The sequence below is a fragment of the Ambystoma mexicanum genome, chromosome 6q, assembly GCF_040938575.1.
Source record: "Ambystoma mexicanum isolate Mex_15411 chromosome 6q, UKY_AmexF1_1, whole genome shotgun sequence".
In the NCBI taxonomy this organism is placed as follows: Eukaryota; Metazoa; Chordata; class Amphibia; order Caudata; family Ambystomatidae; genus Ambystoma; species Ambystoma mexicanum.
Window position 1 is genome coordinate 1471716559 of NC_090937.1, and position 26766 is coordinate 1471743324.

The 26766-nt window shown below is 43.1% G+C and overlaps 1 protein-coding gene across 1 annotated transcript in view; it reads left to right on the plus strand.

Annotated features, from left to right (window-relative positions):
• KDM3A (lysine demethylase 3A) overlaps window positions 1-26766 on the plus strand; it is a 331646-nt gene that overhangs the window by 93638 nt on the left and 211242 nt on the right. Inside the window, exons 12-16 of the mRNA XM_069632181.1 lie at window positions 1971-2185; window positions 2958-3110; window positions 3730-3825; window positions 4025-4152; window positions 16766-16967. Of these exons, the coding sequence (XP_069488282.1) occupies window positions 1971-2185; window positions 2958-3110; window positions 3730-3825; window positions 4025-4152; window positions 16766-16967 (794 nt within the window). The remainder of the gene's footprint in view (window positions 1-1970; window positions 2186-2957; window positions 3111-3729; window positions 3826-4024; window positions 4153-16765; window positions 16968-26766) is intronic.

Sequence of the window (26766 nt, forward strand, 5' to 3'; positions counted from 1 at the left end):
CCATTCCATGTACTCCGACTGTTCCGTGCATTACGACCGTTTCAAGCACTCAGAACCGTTCCTTCCCATGCTCTTTCAAACATACCATGCACTCTAGACCGTTCCATGTAAGTCGCACTGTTCCATGCCTCCAGTCCGTTCCATGCACACCAGTCTGTTCCATGCGCCATGTATCCGCTTAACTCTATTTTCCGCTAACACAACCTACATCTGCACCACGGTCTTATCTGTTCCATGCACTTATCCGCTCCAAGCCCCAATTCATTTTGTGCACTTGCCCGCTCTGCGCATTCATCAAATTCATCCATTCTGCGCACCCATCCGCTCAATGAACTTATCTGCTCTACGCGCTTCATCTACTCTACTCCACTCCTTCCTTCATTCATTCATCTTGCATTATTGGTTCTGCTCATGTCACTTGTTGTACGCACTCAATCCGTTCGTTGCTCCATCAATCCCATGCACTAGACCCGTCTCATGTACTCGGACCGTCTATTCTGTACTTTCCATTTATACCATGCACTTAAACATTCTGTGCCATCTGTCTGTGTACTCATCGGTCTCGTATATTCATCTTTCCATCCTCTTCATTTTATTAATTTCCTCCATTTTGTTCCTTTTTGTCCATTGCAATCATTACATCCATTTAATTAATTTCAAGCGCATTACTGTATTCACACAATTTTGTTTTCTTTTTTTAAATTTTATTTTTTTCACTTCCCTGCTTTGATCTAGTTTACTCATTTTATTCTGTTTGGCTTTTAGTTTACATTAGAGGTTATTAGTTGTCGATTTCCTGCTAGGATCTTGATGATTGTTATTTGTCTTATTGTTATTTAAGATCTAGTAGTTTGGGTTAGTTGAATTGTTATCCACTTTATTCCTCACGTCCACATTGTTCCTCTTATCCATTACATTTATTTGTCCATTTCCCTAATTTCAGCCACATTACTGCTCTTGTACAACGCATTCTTTTTGTCTACTTCGCTGGTTTGATCCTTTTTACTCGTTCTATTTTGTTTGTCCTTTTTAGCTAACCAATAGAGGTTAATTGGTTTCCGATTTGTCGCTTGGATCATGATGCTGCATTGCTATTTATGATCGTGTATTTGGTAAAGTCATTGAGATGCTGTTATCCAGTTTGAGTTAAGATTTCGGTTTTAGGGGACAAACAGCACCTTCAGTGCAGTGTCGCAGAGAAATCCTTTAGATTTCTCATAAGGTTGAACTACCTTTTCTTGTGTGAACTACAGTTTCCAAGAATGGTAAAGTGAAATTGACTTTACTTACCTTTTTTCTTTGAAGGTCCAGTAAACACCATCTTATGTCGAGTGCTGGGGGTTATCTAGTAGCCCCTTAAACTACATTCTCATGTACATTTTTGTTACCCTCCCTACTTTAAATGGCTGGTGGCAGGGGTTTAATTTTTCCTACCATTGTGTTTTTCTACCACGGGCTGAACCCTCAGCTGCGATACAGCAACCATGGGTGTCCGTTTTGTCAAAAATGGCCCCGGTCTTCTTTTTTCACCATTTTCTGTTTGTAAGGTCTTTCCTGGGTCCCTCTTACATCAAATCATCCTGTTTTTTTAAAAAAATTCAATGGTTCCTAGATGAAGCTTTGATTCTTTATGCGTGAATAGGGGTTCACTACTCGTGACACTGCACATTTTTACATCTTGCATGGCTCCCAACCTCTGCAGTGACCTTATGATGGTTTGTACTGATGCACACCTGTGCTACTGACTGGAGTCCGGCCATGTGGCAAAAGGACATGGAAACGTTGCAATTGGAGCTGTTCGTTTTTGAGGCATGGGGGTTAAGTTTGGTGATATTGAAGGAATGGTCCAGCAGTAAAAAACATTTACTCAACCTATTCAGTTTGTCATATGATGTTGGTCATTTGGACAATGCGTTTATCTGTAGCCACCTCGAAATAGTCTTTAAGCACAGCCTTGTTCTAATTTGCAGATTGCAGTTTAATAAAAATGAGTTGCTGCGTGAAGAGGGGTTCATGACACCCAACAAATATGATGCAGAAGCGATTGGCTTGTGGCTTCCTTTGGCGAAAAAGGTGGTAGGCTTGGATTTGGACACTGCAAAATACATTCTGGCTAATATCGGTGACCACATCTGTCAACTTGTGATGTCTGAGAAAGAGGTCATGACGTCCATTCCGCCACACAGTAAGGATAACTTCATTTTACAGTATTATACTGCTGTGTTCTGCATGTACTAAAATGGCTACTTTTTAATGCAATCACATCTTCTGATAATAATTCAATGAGATTTTTTTCATGTGACGTTCACTTTCCTCCTTTTGGACCACAGTGTTGTAATCTTCAGTCCATGAATATTGATCCAGAGAGACGTCGTATGTCTAGGGCTTACTGGTTTATTTGGTCTAAATTCCTAGATGTCTAGGTAGAGGGTGTTTTTTTTTTTTTTTTGGGGTGATCACTTTCTCTTGAAACCTTTTTTTAAATTGTAAAATCCAACTGCAGTGGCTGGCACTGCTCCTGTTGTGTCCCACTCACGCTTACATCCAGATGTCTGTAAAACTGTATCATATGGCTTTTTTGCCCAGATGTGCATGTGGTACCTCAAAGGGGAAAAATGATCACTACTATAGGTCTTCGGTGCCTCCTTGTACCAAATGTTTCGCCCAACTCTGGGATGTTGCCACTTGTATAGTGATTTCAATGATGTACCCGCTGCCCCTCAACCACCCATTTTAGTCTGTTGCGTTTTTCCCACTTGCGGCTTTCATTTATGTATTTTCAAACCTTGTATTTGGCCTTTTTGTTCAGTATTCAGATGTCCCTGTTGGTAGGGCGGTGGATGTTGAAACTTTTAAAGGAAATACAAGAAATGTGGTGGTTATTTGATTGTATAATGTCTTATTGTTGTATTTGAAGACTTGACTTGTAAATAACTTATTTTCTTTCCTCGCCATAGAACAAGTGGTGTGGAAACGTGCTGTCCGTGGAGTACGAGAAATGTGTGACGTTTGCGACACTACCATTTTCAACCTTCACTGGGTGTGCCCAAAGTGTGGATTTGGGGTGTGTGTGGACTGCTACAAGTTGAAGAAGAAAAGCTTTCAATCAGGTGCTGATTTCTATTTTGTAGAAAGAGTTGCTTTTAAATAGCATGAGCTGTCTTCTTCTGTTTCAATATGCTATGAAAGAGGCACTGGTAATAGGAAGTCAGGGTGTGGTTGTACCGTTCTTAATGGTTGGTAGCCTTTGCTTTAGATGCACGCTTATGGGGCTGTTCATCCTGTGTGACAAAACGGGGAGCAAAATTAAGATTGGAGAAGCAGGAGCTAAAGGCAACTTTTGGGTATCCTGCATTCAGCAATTACCAGGATCTACCTCTGGCGAATGAGGAGCTAGTACATAGTGTTCCGCAAATCTAATTTACACATGATGCAAACTTATCATTTTGACCATTATTGAGACCCCATATGCCGTAAATGTTATATAGATGTATCCAAATGTTTGTCTATAGATTGTCCCAAATGCACAGTTACATTCACGTGGATGTGTTTGTTGGTCATCAGTTGGCCCGGGGAGCCAAAAGCGCTGGTAGTTTTTGGGGTCAAGCTAACTAGGCTACAAGCAGGAGCTAAATAGCTCCCCTCAATTTCGAATACTGCAACATTGTACTAACTGGAATATTGAGCTTAAGGTTATCACTTATTTAACTAGTGAATGTTTGTTTACAGAGTGTGAAATTGAGACGTTCGCATGGCTGAAATGTGTGAAGGGCCAGTTACATGAACCTGAGAATTTGATGCCCACGCAAATTGTTCCTGGAACAGGTACTGTGGTTATTATAAAAGTAACATGTTTCTTTTTTATTTTGAATGTGGGTGTTTGGCATGGGCATCAAGTGCTTATATATGGTCAATTTAAATGGGGACTTTTTTTTTGCTATATAATTTGAGTTTATTTTAGAATTTTTTACTGAACTGTATGAACTTCAGTAAAACAAAATAACAGTTTCTATTTTATTTCTAGCTCTCTTTGATGTTGGTGATGTTGTTCACTCAGTGAGGGGGAAATGGGGCATAAAATCGAATTGTCCTTGTTCGAATAGGCAACCCAAACTCTCACAAAAGGTGTCTCAGAAGGAAGACGTGAAAGAGGTAATGCTTAACGTTATGCTAATCGGAAAGTGTACTTTGTGTGCCGTGAATTCCTTACATTTACACATTTGGCATACAGTTGTGTCATTTTGAAAATGGGAATTTGCTTAGCGCTCAAGTCTGTATGGAAGAACGTACAATTGTGCTATATATATATCTTTGAGCTTTGCTAATATTCTGCTGCTCTCTAAATTCTGCACTTTGCTTTTAATCTGTGCTGTTAATACTGCGACTGATGCATTTGGATGGAAATTCTGGTTCATCAATGCATTTTTTCATTATGTTGCTTTTCAGCTATTGCACTATGTCAAAAATAATGCAGCTATTAAGCACTAGAACTTTGACTTTCATTTATGCTGTTAGTATTGTGACTGATGCATATGGATTGACATGCTGGCTGTTTCATGTATTATATTGCAGCTGATTTATACGCTTGCCCTTTCTAATTTTGGCTGCCTTTTTTTTACACTTTAATACATACTTTAGGTTTTTAGCACTATGCAAGTTTGTTACAAGTTGTCTGCCACCGTTTTACCTTTACATATATACTTCGGTTGAGTTGTAGACACTATGAAGGGACTCGCATTATTTATACTATGTTTAAGCACTCCCCCCTATTGGTGAACAAGCGCTGTGTAGAGCGCGAAACAGGTCCATACTGGACTGTTGTCCTGCCTCTGTTGTTCAATGGTGGTTTTTAAATATATTTTTTCATATAATAAACTTGTAAGTATTTATACTTCAAGATTCTGGCTTAATTCTTTTGAATGAACGGGGCTCTTTGGCTTCTTTTCTCATGACCTGAAGTGCGGGCTAAATTGTTCCATTTACATGGCAGTTTTCCTCTTGTTTGCTTCTCTGATATTTGCATGGAGCGTTCCATGCTTAGCCTGCACCAGGATATGCTTTTGCTTTTCGGCGCGTTCAGTCTCGCTTTCGCTTTGTGAGCTGTTCTGTCGCCGCTGGTGACGCATTGTTTACTGGAATTTGGCAACGCCCCCCGTTGGAGTGCTGGACTGGAAAGAACCCAACCTTTTGTGACTGTTCTGCCTGTGTCGGAGGACGCATACAGCACGGCTCACAGGTAAGCGTGGCTTTTCATGTTTGGTTTTCTCCGCTATGCACTAATGGGTATAGTGCTGTTTTCCTTTTTCACACCAATTTTCTTTTCCTACACCAATCCTTATTGGCATTAGTTTTGTGAATTTGATTCTCCTACAAGGTTGGCTTTGTCTAGTCGTGGTGTTAGGGGTTCCGTTCATTTTCTTGCCAGGTTTTTTATTCAGTGGTGGTTTATTTTTCCGCCTTTGACGCTTACAACATGCAGGACACCAGAGAGGCAGCTCGCCTATTAGAGGCAAAAGATGTCAGTGTTTGTTGCTCACAGAATAAATCAAGTATCAACACTATTAATACCAAAAAGAAAAAAAGATGATAACATCAGCAAGGAGTTATCTCTACTTAAAGACATAAAAACATTTCAAGTGGTGGGCGGAGCATTCTCTGCAAAATTACTTGGACATTGGTCGAGTACCTAGAGGTCTGCGTCAGTTGAGGACCAGGATGCCGAAATGCTCCAAGAATGGGGCAGAGCTAGCAAGGATTTCTCGGCTGGCTTCCTAACCATTTTGGTTAAATATGCCAAAGACAGATTCATTGCATTACAACATCTTGAAAGAAATCCCAGTTACAGATTAGGGAACAAACTATGTGCAAAGATTGAGTCATATTGACAATGTTTTTGTTATTTGGAAAGGCACTGAACACTACTGGTTATCACTTGTTAGACACATTGATATCAATCAGGTGAATTTGAGTTTACAGAGGTACATAGTGTGACTGAAATTGTGTATCTGGATGTCAATGTCAGTCTAGACATCTCGGGTATTCATACTTCTCTTTACAAAAAATCCTCAAACACCGGTTTACCCTCGCATGCCAGTAGCAGCCATCCACCAAGCTGCAAGAAAAGTATTCCGTATGGTGAGTTTATTTGTTACCACCGGGATTGCACTGAGGTAGAGCAATTTGATCATTTTTGTGCCTTAGCAGCAGCAGACTTTTTAAAACAAGGATCTGCTAAAACTGTGATTGAAACTGCCTATAATAAGGCACATGCTTTGTCAAGGGATGAACTGTTGCATAGCAACAGACCCATCAAGTCTGCTTCCAATGACGATCCACGTCTTATCGCCTATGACAATTCATCTGCTCAAGTGAGGAAAATCATCCCAAAGCATTGGCGGGTTTTAAGGCTGGATAAGGGCCTTCTTTCTGTACTACCTACACGACTATACTCCCATACAAAAGAACGTTGTCTCTCAAAGACAAACTTGTATCCAGTTTTTTATCACCTTTACTTAGTGTTGCTAAGGCTGCTAATTGGCTTGCTGATCCTGCTCTGGGGTTTACCAAATGTTCCAAATGTAAAGTTTGCACACATGCTGTTATACAGAAATCTTTCATTCATGCTGTGACTTCTATTAATCATGACATTAAGCCTCTGATGACCTGTGACACTTTTTTTTTTTTTTTTTTGTGCTGCCCCTGCCAGAAGTGGTATGTGGGGAGCACCACATGCAAATTAAAGCTTAAAGTTTTGAAACACTTAAAGGCGATAAAAAATTCAGACCGGGCGTATCCAATGGCCAAGCATTTTAAAGAGAAACATGATAATGACTTTGGTTTGCTCAGTTTCTTTGCAGTGACACATGTGAGTAAGAACCCGAGAGGTGGTGAGACAGCTTGAAACCAAATACATTTTGGATTTTGACACTAAGACACCTAACAGCCACAACATAACGAGGAGCTATATACCTTTCTGGGAGTTTAAATCGGTCATTATAGGGGGATTTTCCTGTGCATTGATGTTTTTTCTGTTTCAACCAAATTTTATGCCATTTCATTTTCGTTTTTGCCTGTATGATAATTTTTTGCTCACTTTGTTCTGGCAGTCGGTTTAAATCTTAGACTGCCAGTATGAGGTTTCCATTTTCCTCATATATAACTTTGTTTTTATACATTGGTTGCTGTTTTCTTTTCTTTCTTTGGGTCAATGGGGGGGCTCTTTGATGGTTTATGGTTATTATTTATGCTTTTTTTAGCGTCAGGTGTTTTTCCCTTGGTTGGTCTCAACGGTATGCTCATTTATCTCGTCTTGGCTTAAAACTTTGTTTATTTTTGGACATTATTATCATCCTTTCTGCCGTAAATTGTTCCGTCGCTGTATTGTGCACGCTCTTGCACTTTTTGAGCCTTTTTGATCTTTTTTATTAGTTATGATAGTTATCAATCATTATATTGTGATTAAGCATTTGCATTGTAGTTTTTGCTTCTTGCTCCTATTTTAACTGATGTAAGTGAACAGTGACCTATACCCTTGCCAAAACCTGGCCTACACAAAAAATACCTACACAAAGTGAACATGGACATTTACTCTAGCCAAAACCTGGCCTACACAAAAATACCTAAATAATTATTGTATAGCTGATTGTCAGTTAAAAAGCATCATGCAGTTAGAATGTCAAGGCAATCCGGTAGTTTAATCTACAATGCACTATTTCATTTATGTATGGTTACCAATTCTAAACCTGGCAGCCTTTCACTCTAAGGGCCTACCCTCCCCCTGATCCCAGGGCATTCAAACGTGACTATGGGCTGTGTGATTAGACACTTCCCCCATATATGTGGAACCCAACCAAAAACCATCTAATTTCATGAACAAGGTGAAACCATGGGCACCAGGTTATCTAAATGAAAACAATTCTACTAATTTACATCAAGCATGGCATGTGTTGTTCATGCAATCAAAGGCTAGCGATTTGATCCATATGTTTGCTGGTAACTGTAGCTCTGTGTGCCAGTGTGTTGAGGATGGTCGCCCCCACTCAGAGTGAAAAGCCAACACCTGCTGATTAAACAATGTTTGCCATAAAATGCATCGTGTGTATTTAGCAGTCTTGTTGACCTGCCCTATGGCAGAAAAAATGTCTTCATACCTAAAATTCTGCCATCTGAGGTGGTGGCCAATACTTGCAGCAGTGTTGGGCGTATCAATGGGCCCCACTAGGCCAGAAGTTTTATAGCAGAGCTGGCATCAGAACCCAAATTGGCTAGCTTATTGTGCACAGTTTCTATGTCAAAATCGTTTAAAGCTCCTGTTACTCCCCCGAATTAATGAATCTAGCTCCCTAGCTACGCGCACCTTCGTGATGGGCCATAGAAATGGACTCCATTTGTAGCAGCTTGGTAGTACTAAGGAAACCTTGCCTCATGATAAATCTATGTCTAAGTGTATCACTGTAATAATAGAGGTGTGCATTACCAGCCTACAATTTAAATGTTGCCTTACTACTGGAAAATCTAACATGTTCACAGTTTCTACCTTGTGTGACTTGGAGAATACCCTTCTCCAAGTGGGATGCCTACCATATACAATATTAGTTTTAGATACAAACACCATACTACCATCCGGCCGTGGCTGTTTCATCACACCATTGTGTGAAATGCATTTAGTCAAATTATAGTCCATACAATCTTGGCGAGAACACTCGCTGCAGTTCTTGGTCAGAAAAACAAATCGTTGGATCCATTCACTGAAACATTTGGGCCTAGGATTTCATACGCACCAGTCATATGAGTCAGTGACAAAAGATGCCCGACAATGTGCCAGGCCAGTACGCTAGCAATCCCATGTGGATACTCATTTGTAGCGCTTTTCCAAAGAATTATTCTAAATGTCTACAATCAAAAGGTGACTCTTTGCATTAGTGTGCTGGAGACAGCTGTCCCCACAAAACATGAAACTGGTTGGTTTAAAAAAAAACGTGTCACACACTGTGTCATAAAATCAAATATCAAGTCAGTCATGGTTTCATTTACCCGCCTTAAGGCTGGCTGTAAAAGTATCCAGTGTTTCAAAGGTTACCATCTCAAATTAGGGCTCACACACTTGGCAGCATTACTTCCAATTAAGAACCTTAACCTACGCACAGTTGACTTTGGTGTGCGCACTCATTTTATCTCAAAATATATTACGCTCCTGCTTGCATAATCCTGCTGCCCCAACAATTCATAAATCATTTTCCCGCCTACGTGCAATGTAGAAGTTTTTTTTTTTTCCTTCAAAAAAGCAAAGCATCTCTGGTTAAAGCAATTCAGTTGGAAGAGCAAAACATTTAGTTTTTTCAGATTCATCTCAAAAATGCATTTAAAAACCATTTTTCAATATGTTAGCATTCAAGTGCTGTGTCACACAGCTGTTTGTGGTGCATGATGTCACAGTCCACAACCCATTGTCCGCAGTCCTTTAAACAAGAAAGGCAAAACATATCAACCAGGTTATTTCCAGCAACTGAATCATTTGAATGTGCAGCATCAAATGTTTGATAACTAGCCAAGTCTGCACCGTGCCAGTTCAGCAAAAGTTATTACTCTGTTGGACACTTCTCGCAGATTGCAGAACAAATGTCCTCATACGTCATGCATGTTAGTAGCATTGAGTGCGGTGCAGGACAGGTCCAAAGTTCACATATCATCTCGCAGTGACTCGCTTTCTCTGAGAATGCATCTGCTTGACTGATCAGTGTCACCGGCAAATTGCACACATCTACCCCAATCATGGCACGCAACTGTCTTGGTTTTTTGCCTAGGCAAAATACAAACAGACATGTTAGGATTTCATCAAAAGTACAATGTCATTGTTCTTCACATTAGGATGTCATCAGAACTACAATATCAGCGTTCACCACCCCTTCCCTTAACACCACCCCCCACCTTCAGAAGTCTCATCGGGTAACTACACACTTTATCATTGCTACCACAATTATTTGTCACCCTTCTGCATGTTTCTGGGGGCTTATTTGCACTCAACCATACAGGGTGTAACTGCCTAATCACAAACTCATTTGTGCAATGCAATCATAGTTGGTCAATGGTACTTCAGACTGATCTGTGATTTTACAAAAGCCATATAATAAGTACCCAGGTCGCACTTCTCAATGGATCAATGCTTTTCTTTGTCACCAGAGCGATCACGAATGCCAGGCGCCAACTTCCTTCCAGTGTTTCATGATCTTGATTTAGGTTGCCCCCCTGCTGGCATCACTCAATTTTTCAAAGGTAAAGTCTTTCAGTCCCATACCGCCTGCAGTTGCACAAGCAGCTTTGTTTATTTGTCTCCATACAGCTAGTGTCTTTCAAGCCTCTGGTTTTCCACTTGTCATTTTCCCAAAGGGTGTCTGCTGATTTCTTGGGCCACCCCTTTGAGCGCGATAGTCTGAATCAGTTCCTTTTTGTTGCTTCAACAAATCATTCATTCTTGCACTAAGCCGTGAGGCTTCTGGATCATGGCTAATGTGCAGTGTTCATGTTATACTTCCAAAGCCTCGCTCTGCATGTTGTTTCTTGCAAAACTGCAACCTTTGTCAGTTTTGCTTCCATCTGGAACACCATAATGTATTTGTCAGTTACTCCAGCCCTGGCAATGTAGCTTGCATTTTTGCCAGCTGTGTATTTTCACTTCTCAAAGCGCCTAGAGGTTTCTTCTCCAGTGCACAGCGCTTTACTTCAGTTCACATCACATGGAGTACTGGGCTGCAGCTTGCACTGCAATGTCTCTTGAAATGGGCAGCTGTCTTTTCTTAGCCCATTCACAGATGCACAGGTTCCCCAAATGTTCAGATGCGATGCGCCCATTCTGCCATTCTGCATTTATTTTCCTTCCAGTGTTGATACTGGGCTAAGTCTTTACTTCTGATCAGCTCTGTTATTGCATGCCGGTGTTAGAAAGCAAGCGTACATCAGCATGTAAGGTAGATTGCACTCTTTTTCAATTTCTCACTCACAGCAATTATTGCCTACAGTTCTGTTTCAGCATTCTGTCTTTGCACCCCCCTCCTCAGTTTTTGCTCACACTGACGGTGTCTCTCACAGGGGATGGAATGCAGGAATGTCATTGTTTAGCTTTCCTGTGCACATGGCAGCGCCATGAGCATGCAGCAAACTTATCTCTTTGCCTATAACTCTTAAACTGGGGCGGCTTCAATGGAAGGCACTTGTTTCAGACAGTTCATCCAGATTAACTGTTTCCTGCACTGCTTCAGCAACTCAGAAAAGCTCCCATATCTGCCAGCTTCTGTAAACACCATTTCACTGAACAGGAGCGCAGTATTCTACTTTTCTGCCTTCCTCCAACAGTGTTTTTTTTCTTTCGCGCACCTCGCCCAAGACAGTGCAAGTTATCTTCAAGGCACAAGCTCTGCACAGCACGACTCCTATTTTCAAAAGAGGCATATTCTTGTCATCAGATTCTACTCCATGTAATTTTGCAAAATGTCAAAGCGTCTTTTAGCCTGTTTTAAACTGATCAACGTCCCATTTTAAAGGCATACATTTTTTCTTTTTTCCTCGTAACCTTGTAGTTTGGCTTCACAAACTCACACCAATGCAATGTGCGATCTTTCAAAAGAACCCGCAACCCACTAAATCTTTGTGCTGTCTTATCACACACAGATTTTTCATTCTGTTGTACCATTGCCAGAATATAACCACTTATTTCAGTGCATTTAAAACATGCCATGTATAGTGCAGCTCCCTGCACGTTTTTTTTTCTCTGCAAGAGCAACCCACACTCTATATTGCTTTTGGGCTGTTAATGTGCCAACAACATTTTTCACCATGTACCACAGTCAACAGGTCACTATTTCCAAAACATACATCACTTATAACGCAACAGTACAAATCCATGGCATAGCGTGGGAACAGTCAAAATACTCCAGGGGCAATTTAGGGGCAATTTAGAAAAATATAGATTGTCTTTTCCCCCAAACCATTGCAAACTGATTCTGCAATTCCAAATCAATACACAAATATCGAAAATCCAAATACCATTCACTCACTTCCTTTTTTAAGTGAGTCTCTCACCCATTGTAAGCATGGCACAGCTAAAATGCAATGTAGCCATTTTAGTGTGTTTCCTTTAAACAGAATACACCACCAGCACATGGAATTTACAGTTGCCAAAAGACAAACAAACCCTTTAGGCTCTCAACACAGATGTTACTCTTTCTCCTAAACAGGGCTCATTCCCACGTTATCTTCAGGAATGTTAACACTTCAAAAGCATACATTTAAAAAAAGCGAACCTTCGCCTCCTTACATTACAGCCCCCCACTCGCTAGCACACTGGGGCTGAATCAATGGTTGAATTACTTTTTGCATATCAAATCCTCGCAACTATTTTCCCTGCCCTCATGACAGAATAGAGTTGAGAACTCCGTCTCACTTTGCATTTCAAATTACAACTTTAAACTGGGGAAACCGCATGATAAAATTCTTTCCTAATTGAACATAAATCTTTCTTGACCATTCATCGGAGTGCTTTAAACATAGCCATTTCCCGCTTGTTTATCGCCTTGTGCTCCCTGGCTCCATTCCCAAGAAATAAGTCAGCCACGACTGATTTACTGAAGGGATTCTTAACCACACAAGCTATCGGCCACGGCAAGCCGCACAACGTTGCTGTCTTTTGTGTCTCAGAGCTGCAGTCAGACCACCAAGGAAATGCGACAGCCTGCTCCTCACTTTGCACTGTGTTCTCTCACACAATTTGTCATTTCACAGCAAGGCACTGCTCTGCACAAATCCCACCGCTGCCACCAAATGTCTTGATATTGGGCAAATCTTCCTCGGGACCAGACCTTGGGAGCAAAAATGACCCAATTCAGCCCAAAATACAGGTTCTATTGTGCCAAGCAGTGAACTCATGCTAGTGACAAATAACACCTTCAAAAAGTTTTAGTATTTATTCTAAACCGTGAATTTCAGCAACATCTTGGGATTCAAGTTAGAGAAGATTACAAAGCACAAAACTTAGAGAAATGCAAAATATATAGAAACATAGAAATTAGAGAAACACAGTCTTACGCCCCTTCAATCAGCACTGGGAGACCCTGGCCCTCATAAGCTAGCTGTAACAAGCCCCGCTGTCATGATACCTGCCCCCGGAGCACCAGGACCGGCCCAGCACCCCCGGAAGCAGGCATCATGCCCTCGGGAGGAGTCTCAGCAGCCCCAAGTAGGGGCCCTGTGGACTCAGTCCTGGCGCCTTTGGCGCCAGGCTCATATTGGACAACAGTCCTGGTGCCGAAGGCGCCAGGCTCATAAAAGATGACTTTGTGTTTAAAGGTGCTTGGTGTAAACTTACCTGATCCAGACCATGCTGCAACAGCCGGGCCATCTTGAGGCCAGAACTACTTTTCCTGTGGGATTCTTTTACCACCGGGTGTGGTCGGGGAAGGATACATACCTGATTGGAGGAAGGACACATTCCAGGAACTTCTTCCAAGGCTATTTAAACCACACCCGATCAGCCACACGTGCTTCGCGTTGTTCTGCATCTAGCAGCTGGACGCTCACCGTGTCTGCTCCTGCATCTTGACTTCTTCCACGCCTGCCAGCATCCTGATCACCTGCAGAGGAATAGAACAAGAGAACAGAAGAAGGAAAAGACCTTACCTGTTAAATCTGCAACCTGGAGACATTTCGCCAACGATCCTGAAAAGGAAGACATTTATTTTAAAAACTCATCGCATTGACTGCTGCAGCGCTGCATTTACTCACCTTTACAGGGCGCCTCCATCAGCAGCGACCATCCGGATCCACAGTCGCTCCCCAGCACCTAGGGAGAAAAAGACAAGAACAAAGGTGAGAGAAAGAAGGGAGAAGGGAAGCTAAGACTCCATGTTAAGACTTACCTGTTGGGTCATTCCCTTTTCATTTCGGGTCCGTGCCGCATCCAGGCAGTTCCAGACCCCGGCCCCTAAGGGGAAAAAGACATCAGCGTTAATGGGCAAATGAAAAGACATTATCAAAACGCTCATTAAAGACTTACCTGATTTCCACAAGGATTTCACCTTTCATCTCGGGTCGGTGCCTGCTCCCCGGCATTCCGTACCCCGGCCCCTATGGGGAAAAAGACATTAGCGTTAGAACATTAACGCATGGACACAAGGGGAACCATTAATCAAAAAACTTACCTGGAAGCCAAGCAAGTTTGCTTCTCACCAATCCGAAAATCCAGTGAAGCAACTGGATATCTACGCGCCCCTGCATCAGAGGCAGGATGGAGAGCTCGCCCTTCCAGACCCTAAGGTGAGCTGTTGCGCTGAATCACAGAGGGGTGTCAAGGAGAGTGAGAGGGGAAAGAGGGAGACCGATTACTTACCCTGCACACCCTTAATCCCCTATTTTCGCCTACAGAAGGGTACTTCAGCGAGCCAGGCAAGCAAGAGTTGGGGGGGCCTGGTCCAGTCCATCTTCCGAGTCCTGCGCACCACCCTGGAAGAGGCCACCGCAGCGCAAACCAGGCCGGCGCCTCCGTGGGAGTCAGGTGAGCGTTACACCCGCTCAGAGGACAGCGCTACAGGGTGCCGACAGAACCACAGATTCCGGACACTTGATCTTGCTCGAACCAAGTCCACAGATCGATCTCCCACCTGAGTCATGTGGGCATGCATTTTTATAATCTCGTGCTGTCAGTCCATGACGCACAGTTCCAGAACTTTCCCTGTGCAAAATATAGGCTTGCTCATGGAAAAACCCAACTCTGTGAATTTCCACTGTGCTCCTTTTCTGTGCCCCTCCCTACTTGGAGCCCATCTGCACGAAAGCTCATGAATGTCTTATCAGTGCCTTCTCAGAGAAAGAGGATTTGTTTACGAAGCCATGCAGGGCTACTGTTAGAAAGGCAGAATATTCTAAGAGAAGCCGAGATGAATTAACCCCATGTGAGCAAGCTCTAAAAGGCATGCACTCATAGCTTAGTGTTCATAGTGCTTAAGATTGGCTATCTAAGCGCTATATAGGTGCCATAATGTTCCAAACACTCCAATAATGTCTATTAGCTACAGAGCTGGGGCCTTCGCCCTGCCTTCTATCTACAATGCATAATGTGACCTACCACTCCTACTAGGCCTGCATATTCCTTGTAGCTCACTACTGCGTAATGGAAGTGCTACAACAGACTACGGTCAGCATTTTTGGCACATACTTTGAATAAACTATTGGCTTTCAGCGGCTAATGCTGTCATCTAAAGACCTGATTGGCAAATTTGCAATTTTGTGTATCACTACAAAAACCACTGCCACCAGCCATTCTGAGAGGAAAGGGTACCATTTGACTGCTACATGAGAATCTAGACACAGTAACCCCTCCAGCACTCTCTTGTAAGGTAGGGTGTGCATGGTCTAGGAATGTATAAAGACTAGTAAAGTCAATTTCACTTTACTTACTCTGGGAAACAGTAATTTATCACAGAGAAAGTATTTAAACCTTCGGAAAGCCTGAAAATGTTTCCATGTGCCACTGCACTGAGGGTGCTGTGTGACACAATTGAAAAGATGATGCCTATGGACTCCATAACTAAAGGTAAAACACATACCAAAATATATCGGAGAGTGGGGGAAAAAAGGCTCACTCTCTCCAGGTAAAAAAATCAAGTCAGCAAAATCCAGCAAAGTTGCTTGGGGTCTCTAAGGTGAAGGGAATTAGCACATTTTTGATAATTCTCCCTAGGCACCTTCCCTAGACCTCCCGTTAGGTGTTCCAAATAAGGGTGTATGCTCTGGTCTGTACACCATCAAGCAGAGTGTTTTTAGTATTGTGGATACATATAATGTGATAGTACTCATTGCCTCCAAGATTTATCTGTGTCTACTAGTATTTAAATTTTACGATACATAGTGTTTCAGTGTTTCTTTGGACCATTTGTATTAAAATTTCATTTGTACTGATTCTACAGCCCTCTCTCCCTTCTAAGATAGTCTGGCTGCTCTGTCTACGCTACCCTGAACTCTGGTGGTACAGCCTTATACTAAGAGTGGTGTCTTGTACTGACTCCGTTGAATGGTTTTGCTAAGCCCTTAGTTGGACTTCAGAAAAACTGTAAAGTTGGTAGTGTAATTGTATTTTTCTGAAACTGAAAACTAACATAACGGGCCAAGTACTTACTTGCAATGTTAGTGGTATAACTGAATAATTCCTGAAACAGAATACGTGATATAGTATACTACAAATAGGTATTTACTTAACTTGAATAGCCTACTGTCATTCAAAGTGTATACTTTGGTTTGCTTACCATTAGTATTTATGTTTATGACTTAAAATAGTACTTACCTTTCTTAAGAATTTCTTTGCCTGTGTATATAAAATATATATTTATTTTTACAATGTGTTTCTTTGGACTAGATGTATGCTACAAGTTATTAGTAACATCCTACATCCCTCTCTCCCTCCTAAAATAAGCCTGTCTACACTGCCTTAGCTACCCCTTTACTGAGTGGTACAGGCCTGTACTAAGAGTTAGATTTGATGTATTGCCCAAGATATCGTTTTATAAATTCCTGTCCTAATGTTACTTAGAAAATTATTTTTGTGAATCTATGGCCTGAAATTGTCTGCTAATTTCTGAACTTTTTGTGCACTTTGGAAGTATGTGCAGAACCATGTCTGCCCACTTAAAATACCACATAACGTCAGAGTGATTTCTGTTTGTTAATGCCAACCTATTGAGCATCTTTGGCAAGGTTTTTCTATTTTCCTTTTTTTTTTTAGGAAGCTGTCTCTACTGAGAAATCCACAACCCTGCCATCTGTGACCACACAAACTGTGAAATGTGCAGGCCATGATCCAGTAGTTTCTAGTTGTGCGCCTACCTTAAAACCAGAGGTTGACAGTAAACCAGCGTCTCTGAACTCTAGTCCCCTAAGCTGGCTAGCTGATCTAACAAATGGAAATGTGAACAAGGAAAACAAAGGTAATTAAAACTGACATGTTGCATGTATAGAGCAAACTTTAACTTGACTACATGGTATTCAAAGGCTTAGTTACGCTGTGAGTTTAGATGTATGTGATTGGGCACAACGCTAATTGTACAACAATTAGAGTAAATATATAGTATGGTCCTGTAGCGAGAGAGACCCACTATGCACTGCGAGCCAAGAGAGGAATGTGAACTGTATCCTGACTGAGTTGTTAGAACTGCAAGGACTCTTCACGTAAATACATGAACAGCCTTGCTGTTGATGCTGCTTTCTCCCATAACCTTAGAATTGTTAGATGTTGATACTGAATGGCTAAATCGTTGAAATTGAGCTTTTCTTGAGCCTCCAGCAAAGAGGACATAAGATCGATAGACAGACAGATCTTGGTCTCTGACGATAGACTTGTTGTCCAAAATGCATTAGATCTAATTCGATGCCATTTGTACTTGTGAGACTACACAAGATTTATCTGCTTGGTATTGGGTAACCCACCTTTTGGTATAGGTCTGTTGTACACAAGTTGGTAGTGCTTGAGCAGCCAGGCCGATCTCAAGAGGGGTAAGTATGAGCTGTACAGATGACCACTGTCATGGTTTCAGTTATAAATATTTATTTACACATTAATTTTAGTTCAGCATTCTTCTTTTTGTTGAAAAAAAGGCAATTGTAACAGTCAAGCAAACTTTGGAATCACTTTACAAAGTCAAACTTGGTGAATACTTTTTGGTCATGCTAGTACATATCTCCTACACCCTGAAGTGACTTCAATAACAATGATGGTATGATAGTATTGCATTTATCTTGAACACAAATCTATTTTTTAGACTCTTTGTGTCAGTGGGATGGGTTAGGGAAATAGACTGGAACATACTTTATAATAATGTGAAGGCAGTTTGAATCCTCTGATTCTTAGCAGTAAAAGTTTTCAACAAATTACAACCTTTGAGGGGACAAGCAATACCAAAGTCAATGTATTCAGAAGGGTGCCTTTAAGGAGCCTGGACAGCCAACGTCAAATGGAAACGGTCAATAGTTCTGGTGCACTTCTTGGATTAAGTCTTTCAGAAGCTGTTAAGCCTGTGCAGGGGGAGTTGAGATCAAAGTTAAGCCAGTGCACTTCTCAAGTGAAAAGCACCACTTATGGCAGTATGGTAAGTGCCCCAGGCCTCCACAGTGCCACTGGTTTGAAGGTGTTCCAGCTTGATTCCTCCTTGCTACAGCCAAGCAGACCCTTGTTCCTGGGCCTCAGTTGTGGGGACAAGAGGGAGGACATCTGGCAGGCTCCTGCGGCAGTACTCTAGAGGACTTTGTCAGCTACAGATTTTCTTCGATTCAGCGGCTCTTCGTGGTTTCAGTGCCTTTCAAACAGCGCTGATGGAGAACGAATATCCCCGGTTGGACTTTTCTTGCTCTTCCGGTCCAGGACTCTGGTGAGGGTTTTCCTGCTTCTGGAGTGTCCTTAGGAGGCTCCAGGAGCTTTTGGCCGGATTCGTTCCGCGGAAGACATTGCACTCGATAGACACACGACCCCCGACATTGGGCTTCTCCAGCATTGGATTTTTCATGGATTCACATGCTTAGAATATTCCCCGTCGTCAGACTGGGACCCCTCGGTACACATATATAGCCTTTTCCAATAGGAAAACTTCCAACACTTTTGTTTCCTATCTACGTCCTTTTAGGACCCGCCTACGTAGGCCGTCTCCGTATAAGAGGCCCGCCCCCGCGGTTCCCCTTCAGATTTCAACCGTCTCCAAAGTAGTGGGATCTCCTCGTGTTCTCCTACTGTTTTGTACTAGGTTGCGTCATTGGATTTCGAGTAATGTCCTCTGTGCCAGGTAAAGCGCTGTTCCGTCCATGCGCGACATGTGGCTTAAAAAAGGTTTACGAGGGGGACGGACATATGGACTGCATATATTGCCTCCACCCTCACCATTCGGCGGATACCTGCGACATATGCAAGGGGTTTTCTCAAAAAACCCTCAAAGACCGGAACCGACGCCTGGTGGCATGGCTGAATGATGGAGCGGGGGCATACCCCCCCCCCCTCGGATGTGGGCTCCACACAGTCGGCGAAAACATCACGCCGCGCGGCTTCGTCGGAACCACCGCCGAAGAAATCTAGACCGTCGGAAAAAGTCGTCTGGAAGTCACTCCACTAGAGACTCCTCGGCAAAGAAATCATCCTCATCAAAAAAGCATGAGAAGGAAAGGAAACCCTCCTCTGGCGATCATCACAGATCGACCACGAGTCGAGAGTCCAGTAAAAGCGGGCACAGTGTGGAGAAAGCGGAACCTCCGAAACCACCTGCGAAGTCTTCGTCGACGGCGGTCCAGTCATCGGCTGCCTCCCTGCCACTGGCACAGGGGGCATCCACTGTCCCGTCGACGAGGGCATGGTTGCGGCCGCGTTCTCAACGCGCATTGCCAGCAATAAAACCTTGTTGGCCAGTTACGCCGATGCCCAGTGGGCTTTACTACAGGAAGGCCTACAGGAGGTTCCCGAACCCCTACGTACTCGTCTCCTCACCACTGTCACTGAAGGCAGACAGGTGAACCAGAGCATTCTTAAGAATACTTTGGATTCCGCAGAAACGGGTGGTCCATCCCTGGCTCAGGGCATACTCCTGAAAAGACATGCTTGGCTACGGAATTAAGGATTCAAGCCAGAGACGCAAGCGTCACTAATAAACCCGTGGAAGAATCCAACCTGTTTGGGAAGGTGGTAGAGGAGGCCCTTGAAACCGCAAAAAAGGAGCATGGCACCTTAAAAATTCTGGACCCGATTACCTAAAGACCCTTTACAAGAAGAGGATCTGGGTCCAAACAGCTTTTTCGTGGCCAACGCTTCTCTCAACAACAATACTCATCGGGAAACCATTGGAATTCTACACAGGGAAATGGCGGATACACCACCCTCTATCTCCAAAGGGGTCAACGCCATGGCAAAGGAAGAGGCCGGATCTCTACCCCCAGAGGCTCCCCGGCCTCAGGTTCAAAATGACCAGAAGATTTGGGTCACCTCCCATGCCTCTCCGGTCGGGGCCCTGCTAACTTCGTTTCTTCAGGCATGGGAGGAGATAACTACAGACCAGTGGGTGCTAAAGACTGTGGCCCACGGTTACTGTATAGAGTTCAACCGGTCTCCAACATTCAGACCTCCACAAGCAACTGACACCAGACCATCTTCGCATTCTTCTTCAGGAAGTAGAAGCACTACAGGAGAAAGGAGCCATATCGTACCTCTGCCACAGGTAAAAAAAGGTATTTATTCAGTGTACTTCCGTGTACCCAAAAAGGATCGAACCATGCGCCCTGTTTTAAATCTGCACCCAGCGAACAAGTTTGTAAAGCCACAAAGGTTCTGCATGTTCAACTACAGGAAGTAATTCCACTGCTATCACGGGGGGATTACATGCCAGCACTGGACATGAACGATGCATACTTTCATATTTTGATGTTGCCAGCGCACAGAAAATACCTCCAAATTTATGATACAGGACAAGCATTATCAGTTCAAAGTACTACCATTCGGCATAGCATCTGCACCAAGGGTATTTACAAAAGTACTAGCGGTGGCAGCAGCACATCTGCACATGCAATCCATCCCGGTCTACCCTTACCTCGATGACTGGCTCATAACCGGGGACTCTTACGAAACATGTCTGTCAAATACCCAAAAGACGATAGATCTTTGATTCAGTCTGGGATGCTCTATCAACGAGAAGAAATCCAGCGTAGACCCCAGTCAGGTCAATCGGTTCTTAGGGGCTCTAATTTGAAGAAAGGATGGCCTAGTCTTCCCCTCCAACGAGAGGGTCCAAAACATGTTTCAGAGCCCTCAGTATGTAGCCAGTCGAGAGGTGACTACGCAAGGCTATGCGACTGCGACTGCCGGCCCTCGTTCTCTCACTGCAGTGGTGGTCAAGGGAGAACCTCTTGAAAGGGAAATCCTTTACCACCCGCGCAGTGGAAGCCACTCTAACCACAGCCGCTTCTCTTACAGGATGGGGAGCTTACCTGTTTCAACAAATAGTTTGGTCGTCAGACATCGCATCCAACCACATAAACCTGCACCACGCCATTTACTATCTGAACAAACAAGGGGGCACTCATTCTCCAGGGCTGTCCAAACTGCCCCAGAACATTTGTAAGTGGGCTCTCAAACGCAACATGTTCCTGTTATCAGAACATGTTCCAGGGGAACTCAATCTTCTGGCAGACATACTTGGCAGAGACTTTCCGCTGCCCAGGGAGTACAAATGGCGATTACACGGAGACCTATTCTCCAAAGTTTTCGCAGAATGAGGCTTACCAGAGAGAGATCTGTTCGCAACTCTGGAGAACGCTCAATGTCAAGATTACGCATCCAGGTACGCCCAGGACCGTTCCAAGGGGAACGGATTCTGGATAACCTGGTCAGGGAAATGTCTATGCTTTCCCCCCACCCCCCGACTCCCCTTCTCAACAAGATCGTGCAGAAGATGCACCCGGAACCAGTCAAGATGATACTGGTGGGCCCCCATGTGGGCCCGCCATCTCTGGTTCGCTCATCTGGTGGAGATGTCCCCATCTCTTCCAGTTAAACTGCCTGCCCGTACAACATGTTGTCGCAAGACAGAGTGGAGACGCTTCACCCATGCCCGCATACATTGAACTTAGTGGCCTGGCTCCTGAGGTCATAGTTTGGACACCTGCAACTCCCTCAGAGTATGGACATTCTCAGGGAAGCAAAAAAGCCGAACACCAGATACTGCTATTCCAGTAAATGGAAGCGGTTTGTCATCTTCAACTCAAAGAGCATTAACCCGATTAACTGCTCTCCCACACACATATTGTTATACCTAATTAATTTACTTGACTCAGGCCTGGTCTTAAACTCCATAAAGGTGCACCTAGCTGCACTTTCAGCCTACACTACATCAGAACAGAAAGTGTCATGGTGGAAGATACCAGTTATTAAAGCTTTCATGGAGGGAGTGAAAAGAATTCACCCTCCCATTTCTAACCCAGCTCCCGGATGGGACCTAACCGTGGTGTTGATTACGCTTATGGGGGCTCCATTCGAGCCCATGCACTTGGCAAGTCTTAAAGACCTCACCCTTAAGATTGCTTTTTGAATAGCAATTACCTCCATCAGGAGGGTAAGTGAACTACAAGCACTCTCGATCGTAGATCCCTTCGTAACAGTTCACAAAGACAAGGTGGTTCTGCGCTCTCACCCTAGATTTGCACCTAAATTTGTTTCAAAGGTCCATGTGAACCAGTCAATAGAACTACCAACGTTCTTTCAAAATCCTTCAAATCTGGAAGAAAGAACCCTGCACACACTGGATGTATGCAGAGCTGTCATGTTCTACATGGAAAGAACTCGACCACTTAGAAAAACTAATCAGTTTTTCATTTCGGTGGCGGCAGGAAGAGATGGATTGTCAAATGCATTACACTCTGCTACACTCCTGCCCTTCAAGCCTAGAGCGCATTCCACTCGAGGCACTGGGGCGTCCACAGCATTCATTGCAAATGTTCCCCTTGAGTCCATTTGCAAAGCGGCAACCTGGAGTTCTGTACACACCTTTACAAAAACACTATTGCCTAGGAACTCATTGTAGGTCTGATTCTCAGGTGGGACAGGCAGTACTAAGACATCTTTTCACTACTGTTCCTTCTCACAACACACCTTCAACTCTGGGTACTGCTCACTAGTCAATGCACAAAATGTGATTCTAAGCAGATTAACAAACATCAGAAGACATGCATTGCTTACCGTAAAATCATTTCTGATGGTTGTATCTGCTTAGATTCACATGCGCCCACCCTTCCTCCCCTTTTAGATGGAAGGAACATAGACATCTTACCACTTGCTCTCTCTTTTCTGTACTCGCTCACAATAGTCACACGGCTCCCTCTGGGTAGAAAAAATACCATCGAGGGACCTTGATGCGTGAGCGATCTTGGGTACATTACACGTCACGTAGGGATAGTGTTACAGGCTCGCCCATGTCGACGTCCCCTTTTGATTCTTGAAAGAACAAGATGCAATACTCTGCGCTTACCACTGGATGTCGGACCATATGCACAGTATGTGAATCTAAGCAGATGCAACCATCAGAAATGCTTTTACGATAAGTAATGCATGTATTATCCCAGAGAAGGTATTTGAACCTTGGGACAGCCTAAAGGACTTCCCTGTGTCACTACACTGAGGGTGCTGTGTGACACAAATGAAGAGGATGCATATGGAGTTGTCAAACTCCCTAATCAAAAAACACAAGAGAAAATCACATTCAAAATACATGAGGGAGTGGGGAAAAAAGGCTCACACGCTCTCCAGGTAAAAAAATTAAGTCCTCAAAATCTAGCAAAGTTGCTGGATGTCTCTAAGGTGAAGGGAATTAGCACATTTATGATAATGCTCCCTAACAGTGTCTGTGTGCCATCCCCAATGGGTGTATTATGCGTTACATATATTGCTCCTTTCTGAAGAAGGCTTATATAACGGACTGTGAATTAAATGTAATCATTGTTTTATCAAGAAACCTTCAGTGTATGAGTTTATTTGAATAACTAATACTGTGAAACTGTCGCAACATTACTGCTCACATTGACCCCTCTTGAGATAAGCCTGGCTGCTCAGACGCACTTCAAACCTGTGTAAGGTTGGGTCCCTATTGCCAGGATGTCGGGGTTAGTGTAGTGCACCCAAAGGGTACTGCAAACAATCTTGCCTAACAAGGAGCAACCAAGACTAGTCTCAACTGAGAACAAGTAATGCTACAAGGCAAGAGTTAAGTTCTCTTAGACTGTACAGCACCTTTGTTTATAAGAAATGGTTCCAGTTGGCTTCTCTGCCTGGGTGGCTCTGCAGATCCTTTTGTTCCTGGGCCTCAGTCATGGGGACAAGAGAGAGGACGTCTGGGGACTCCTGCAATACAACGGGACGGTCAGCGACAGCAGAGGGGAAATTTCAATTCAGTGGCACTTCAGTGTTACAGCTCCTTGCGTATAACCGCAAGTATCAACGCCGCGGTTCTTGCATATCAATTCAGACTTTCCTTGCTTCTGGGGTCCAGCACTCTGTTGAGGTGGCTCCAGCTTGGTCAGTCTTGCATCAGTGAAGTTCGGAGGATCTTCCTAATGCTTGGGTCTGATTTAAAAGCGATCCACTCGATTTGGTGTTCCTCTCCCTGGCACCTCGATTCCAGCAGCAGCAGCAGTGGAAGTACAGCCAGCTTCGAGACAATGTCCAAACGAGTTCACTTTGGAGTTGATTGGTCCCACCAACTCAAGGGGAGAAGTCTTCCTTGCAGGCCTTCTCTAGTCGAGGTGAATTCGGAGCTTAAGCACAGCAGCAGGGCTTCAGTCCAGGAGTTGCAGCAGGCGTCTCTTCCAAGTTCTTCGGATTCCTTCATCCAGTAGTCGACTCTGCTTACCAAGCCTAAAAGCCTCTCCTTTTATGCAGGTTTCTCCCATTTGTTCCAGCCTACCTGTCAATCACACAGCAGGATGGCTGTCCTTGCCGGACAGCCAGCCGGCCAAACACCTTTGGGTGCATTCCTGTAACCAAGGGGATTAAGCACAGGGGGTTTCAGGCCCCTCCCGCACTTCCTGCCCCTGCCTGACATACTGGAGCCAGAGGCGGACTTCACTCGTGAATCCTGCCAAAGACAAAACGAACAAAGGGACCAAACCTGGTTTGGCGCACAGATTAAATCTGAAGGACCTTTCCAACAAGAAATGGCAAAAAAGACTGGGGCCATTTTGACAAAATGGGCACCCATGGGTGCTTTACTGCAGCGGCGAACGCAGCCCGCGGTAAAAACTCCCAATGGTAGTTAAAAGTAAACCACTTACACCAGCCATTAACTGTATAAAGGGTAACGTAAAAATGTTAAATGAGAAACTAGACAAAGGTGGTACTAAGTAATCCCTCCAGCACTCTATTGTAAGATAGTGTGCGCTGGGTCTAGAAAGTTACAAATGTAAGTAAAGTCAATTTCACTTTAATGCTCTTGGAAACAGTAGTTTACCCAAGAGAAGGTATTTAAATCTTTGGGAAATCTGAAAGATTTCCCTGTGTCTCTGCACTGAAGGTGCTATGTATCATAATGTAAAAAGATGATGCCTATGGAGTTTGTCAGATTCCATAACCAAAAGAAACAGTTTAAATCACAGTAAAATACATGAGGGAGTGGGGAAAAAGGTCTTTCTCTCCAGGTTAAAAATTAAAAAGTCCAGCAAAAGGGTTATAGGGCTAAGTACCGAAAACAAAGGATCGAAAGTCAACCCATACACATAATGTAAACGGGTCATTTGATCGAAGCAAAAGGCTCGACCATTGAAATAGGTAATGAAGCTAAAGAAAGGGTTAAAGGACAACATCGAAATAAAGAGTAAAGCACCTTGTTTTGAAACGATAAGCACAGCTGACGGTTGAAAACAAACTGTCAGTGCGTGAGGGAAGGTGACAAAGAGAGCAGCTAACAAATACAACCGAGTGAATAACGTATACGTGACTGAAATAAAGCGGTAAGTAAAACAAATGAAACATACGAAATAAGAAAGTCGTTCGCACATTATAGCAGAATAGTTAAATTAATTTATAAAATTTACTGTTTCAGATACAATTTCATACAGATATGGAATTCATAAAGTCGCAGATGGGAGCTTCACAATTGGCATATGAGGGATATGTGTACAACAGGGAATGTACAAGAAATGACAAAAGTTATTGGAAATGCAAGGATTACAGAAAATTAAACTGCACCGGCAGAGCTATAACCGAAAGGGAGAATATACGGTTAACTAGTGAGCATAACCATATGCCGGACAATACCACAGTCTTAATAAAGAAGACGATAAATGAGCTAAAACAAAATGTGGAAATGAATAAAAATGAGGCGACAAGCTCACTAATAAACAAAGCTTATGAGAAATTACCTATACATGTAACCGCACAGATGCCAAATACAAAATTAATGAAACGGAATGTGAACAGGCAGAAACAACAAAAGGAAAACTTACCAATGGCACCTCAAACTTATGTAAATATGATTGTACCAGACATTTTACAAAAAACAGAAAAAGGTGAGCAATTTTTGTGGAAAACGTTAGATGTGAACAGTGAGAAAATGTTATTTTTTTACAACTTTAATATGACACACTTGGGGGGATTCAACTACATGGCATGGCGACGCTACTTTTAAATCGTGTCCAGCACAATTTCTTCAGTTTTACAGCATTCATGGGACAATCAATGGGACAGTTATACCTTTTTAATTTATGTTTTAATGCCTGGAAAATTAGAGGAACTGTACAGAGATATATGTCCGAGTGAGAGGCACTCCACCCGTTCCTTACGAAATCACCAGGCAATCAATTCTCTATTGGAAAAAATACCCTCTTTATTTTGCAGACCATGCATAGCACATGACTGTCAATAAAAACCACCTAAAATGTGGTGCTCCATAATGTATGGCTTAATCGGACGCGTTTCGCGGTTACCTCACCGCTTGTTCACAATAAGTGATCCATACAAACAACACAGTTTAAAAACACCCCACCATGTGACAAGAAGTTTGCCATAGAGAGAAGACTGAGTGGGCCACAATTTCGGATCGGCCATATTTGAACGGGTTCAAACAATCAATGTTTCATCATGTTACATTTTACATTTTCATTTGGAAACCTATTTCACATATAAGAAGATGATATTCTTGCCGTTTAAAATCAATTACCATAAAAACAGAAACAGAGTGCAACGTGCAAACAATTCCTTAAAGTGCATAGTGC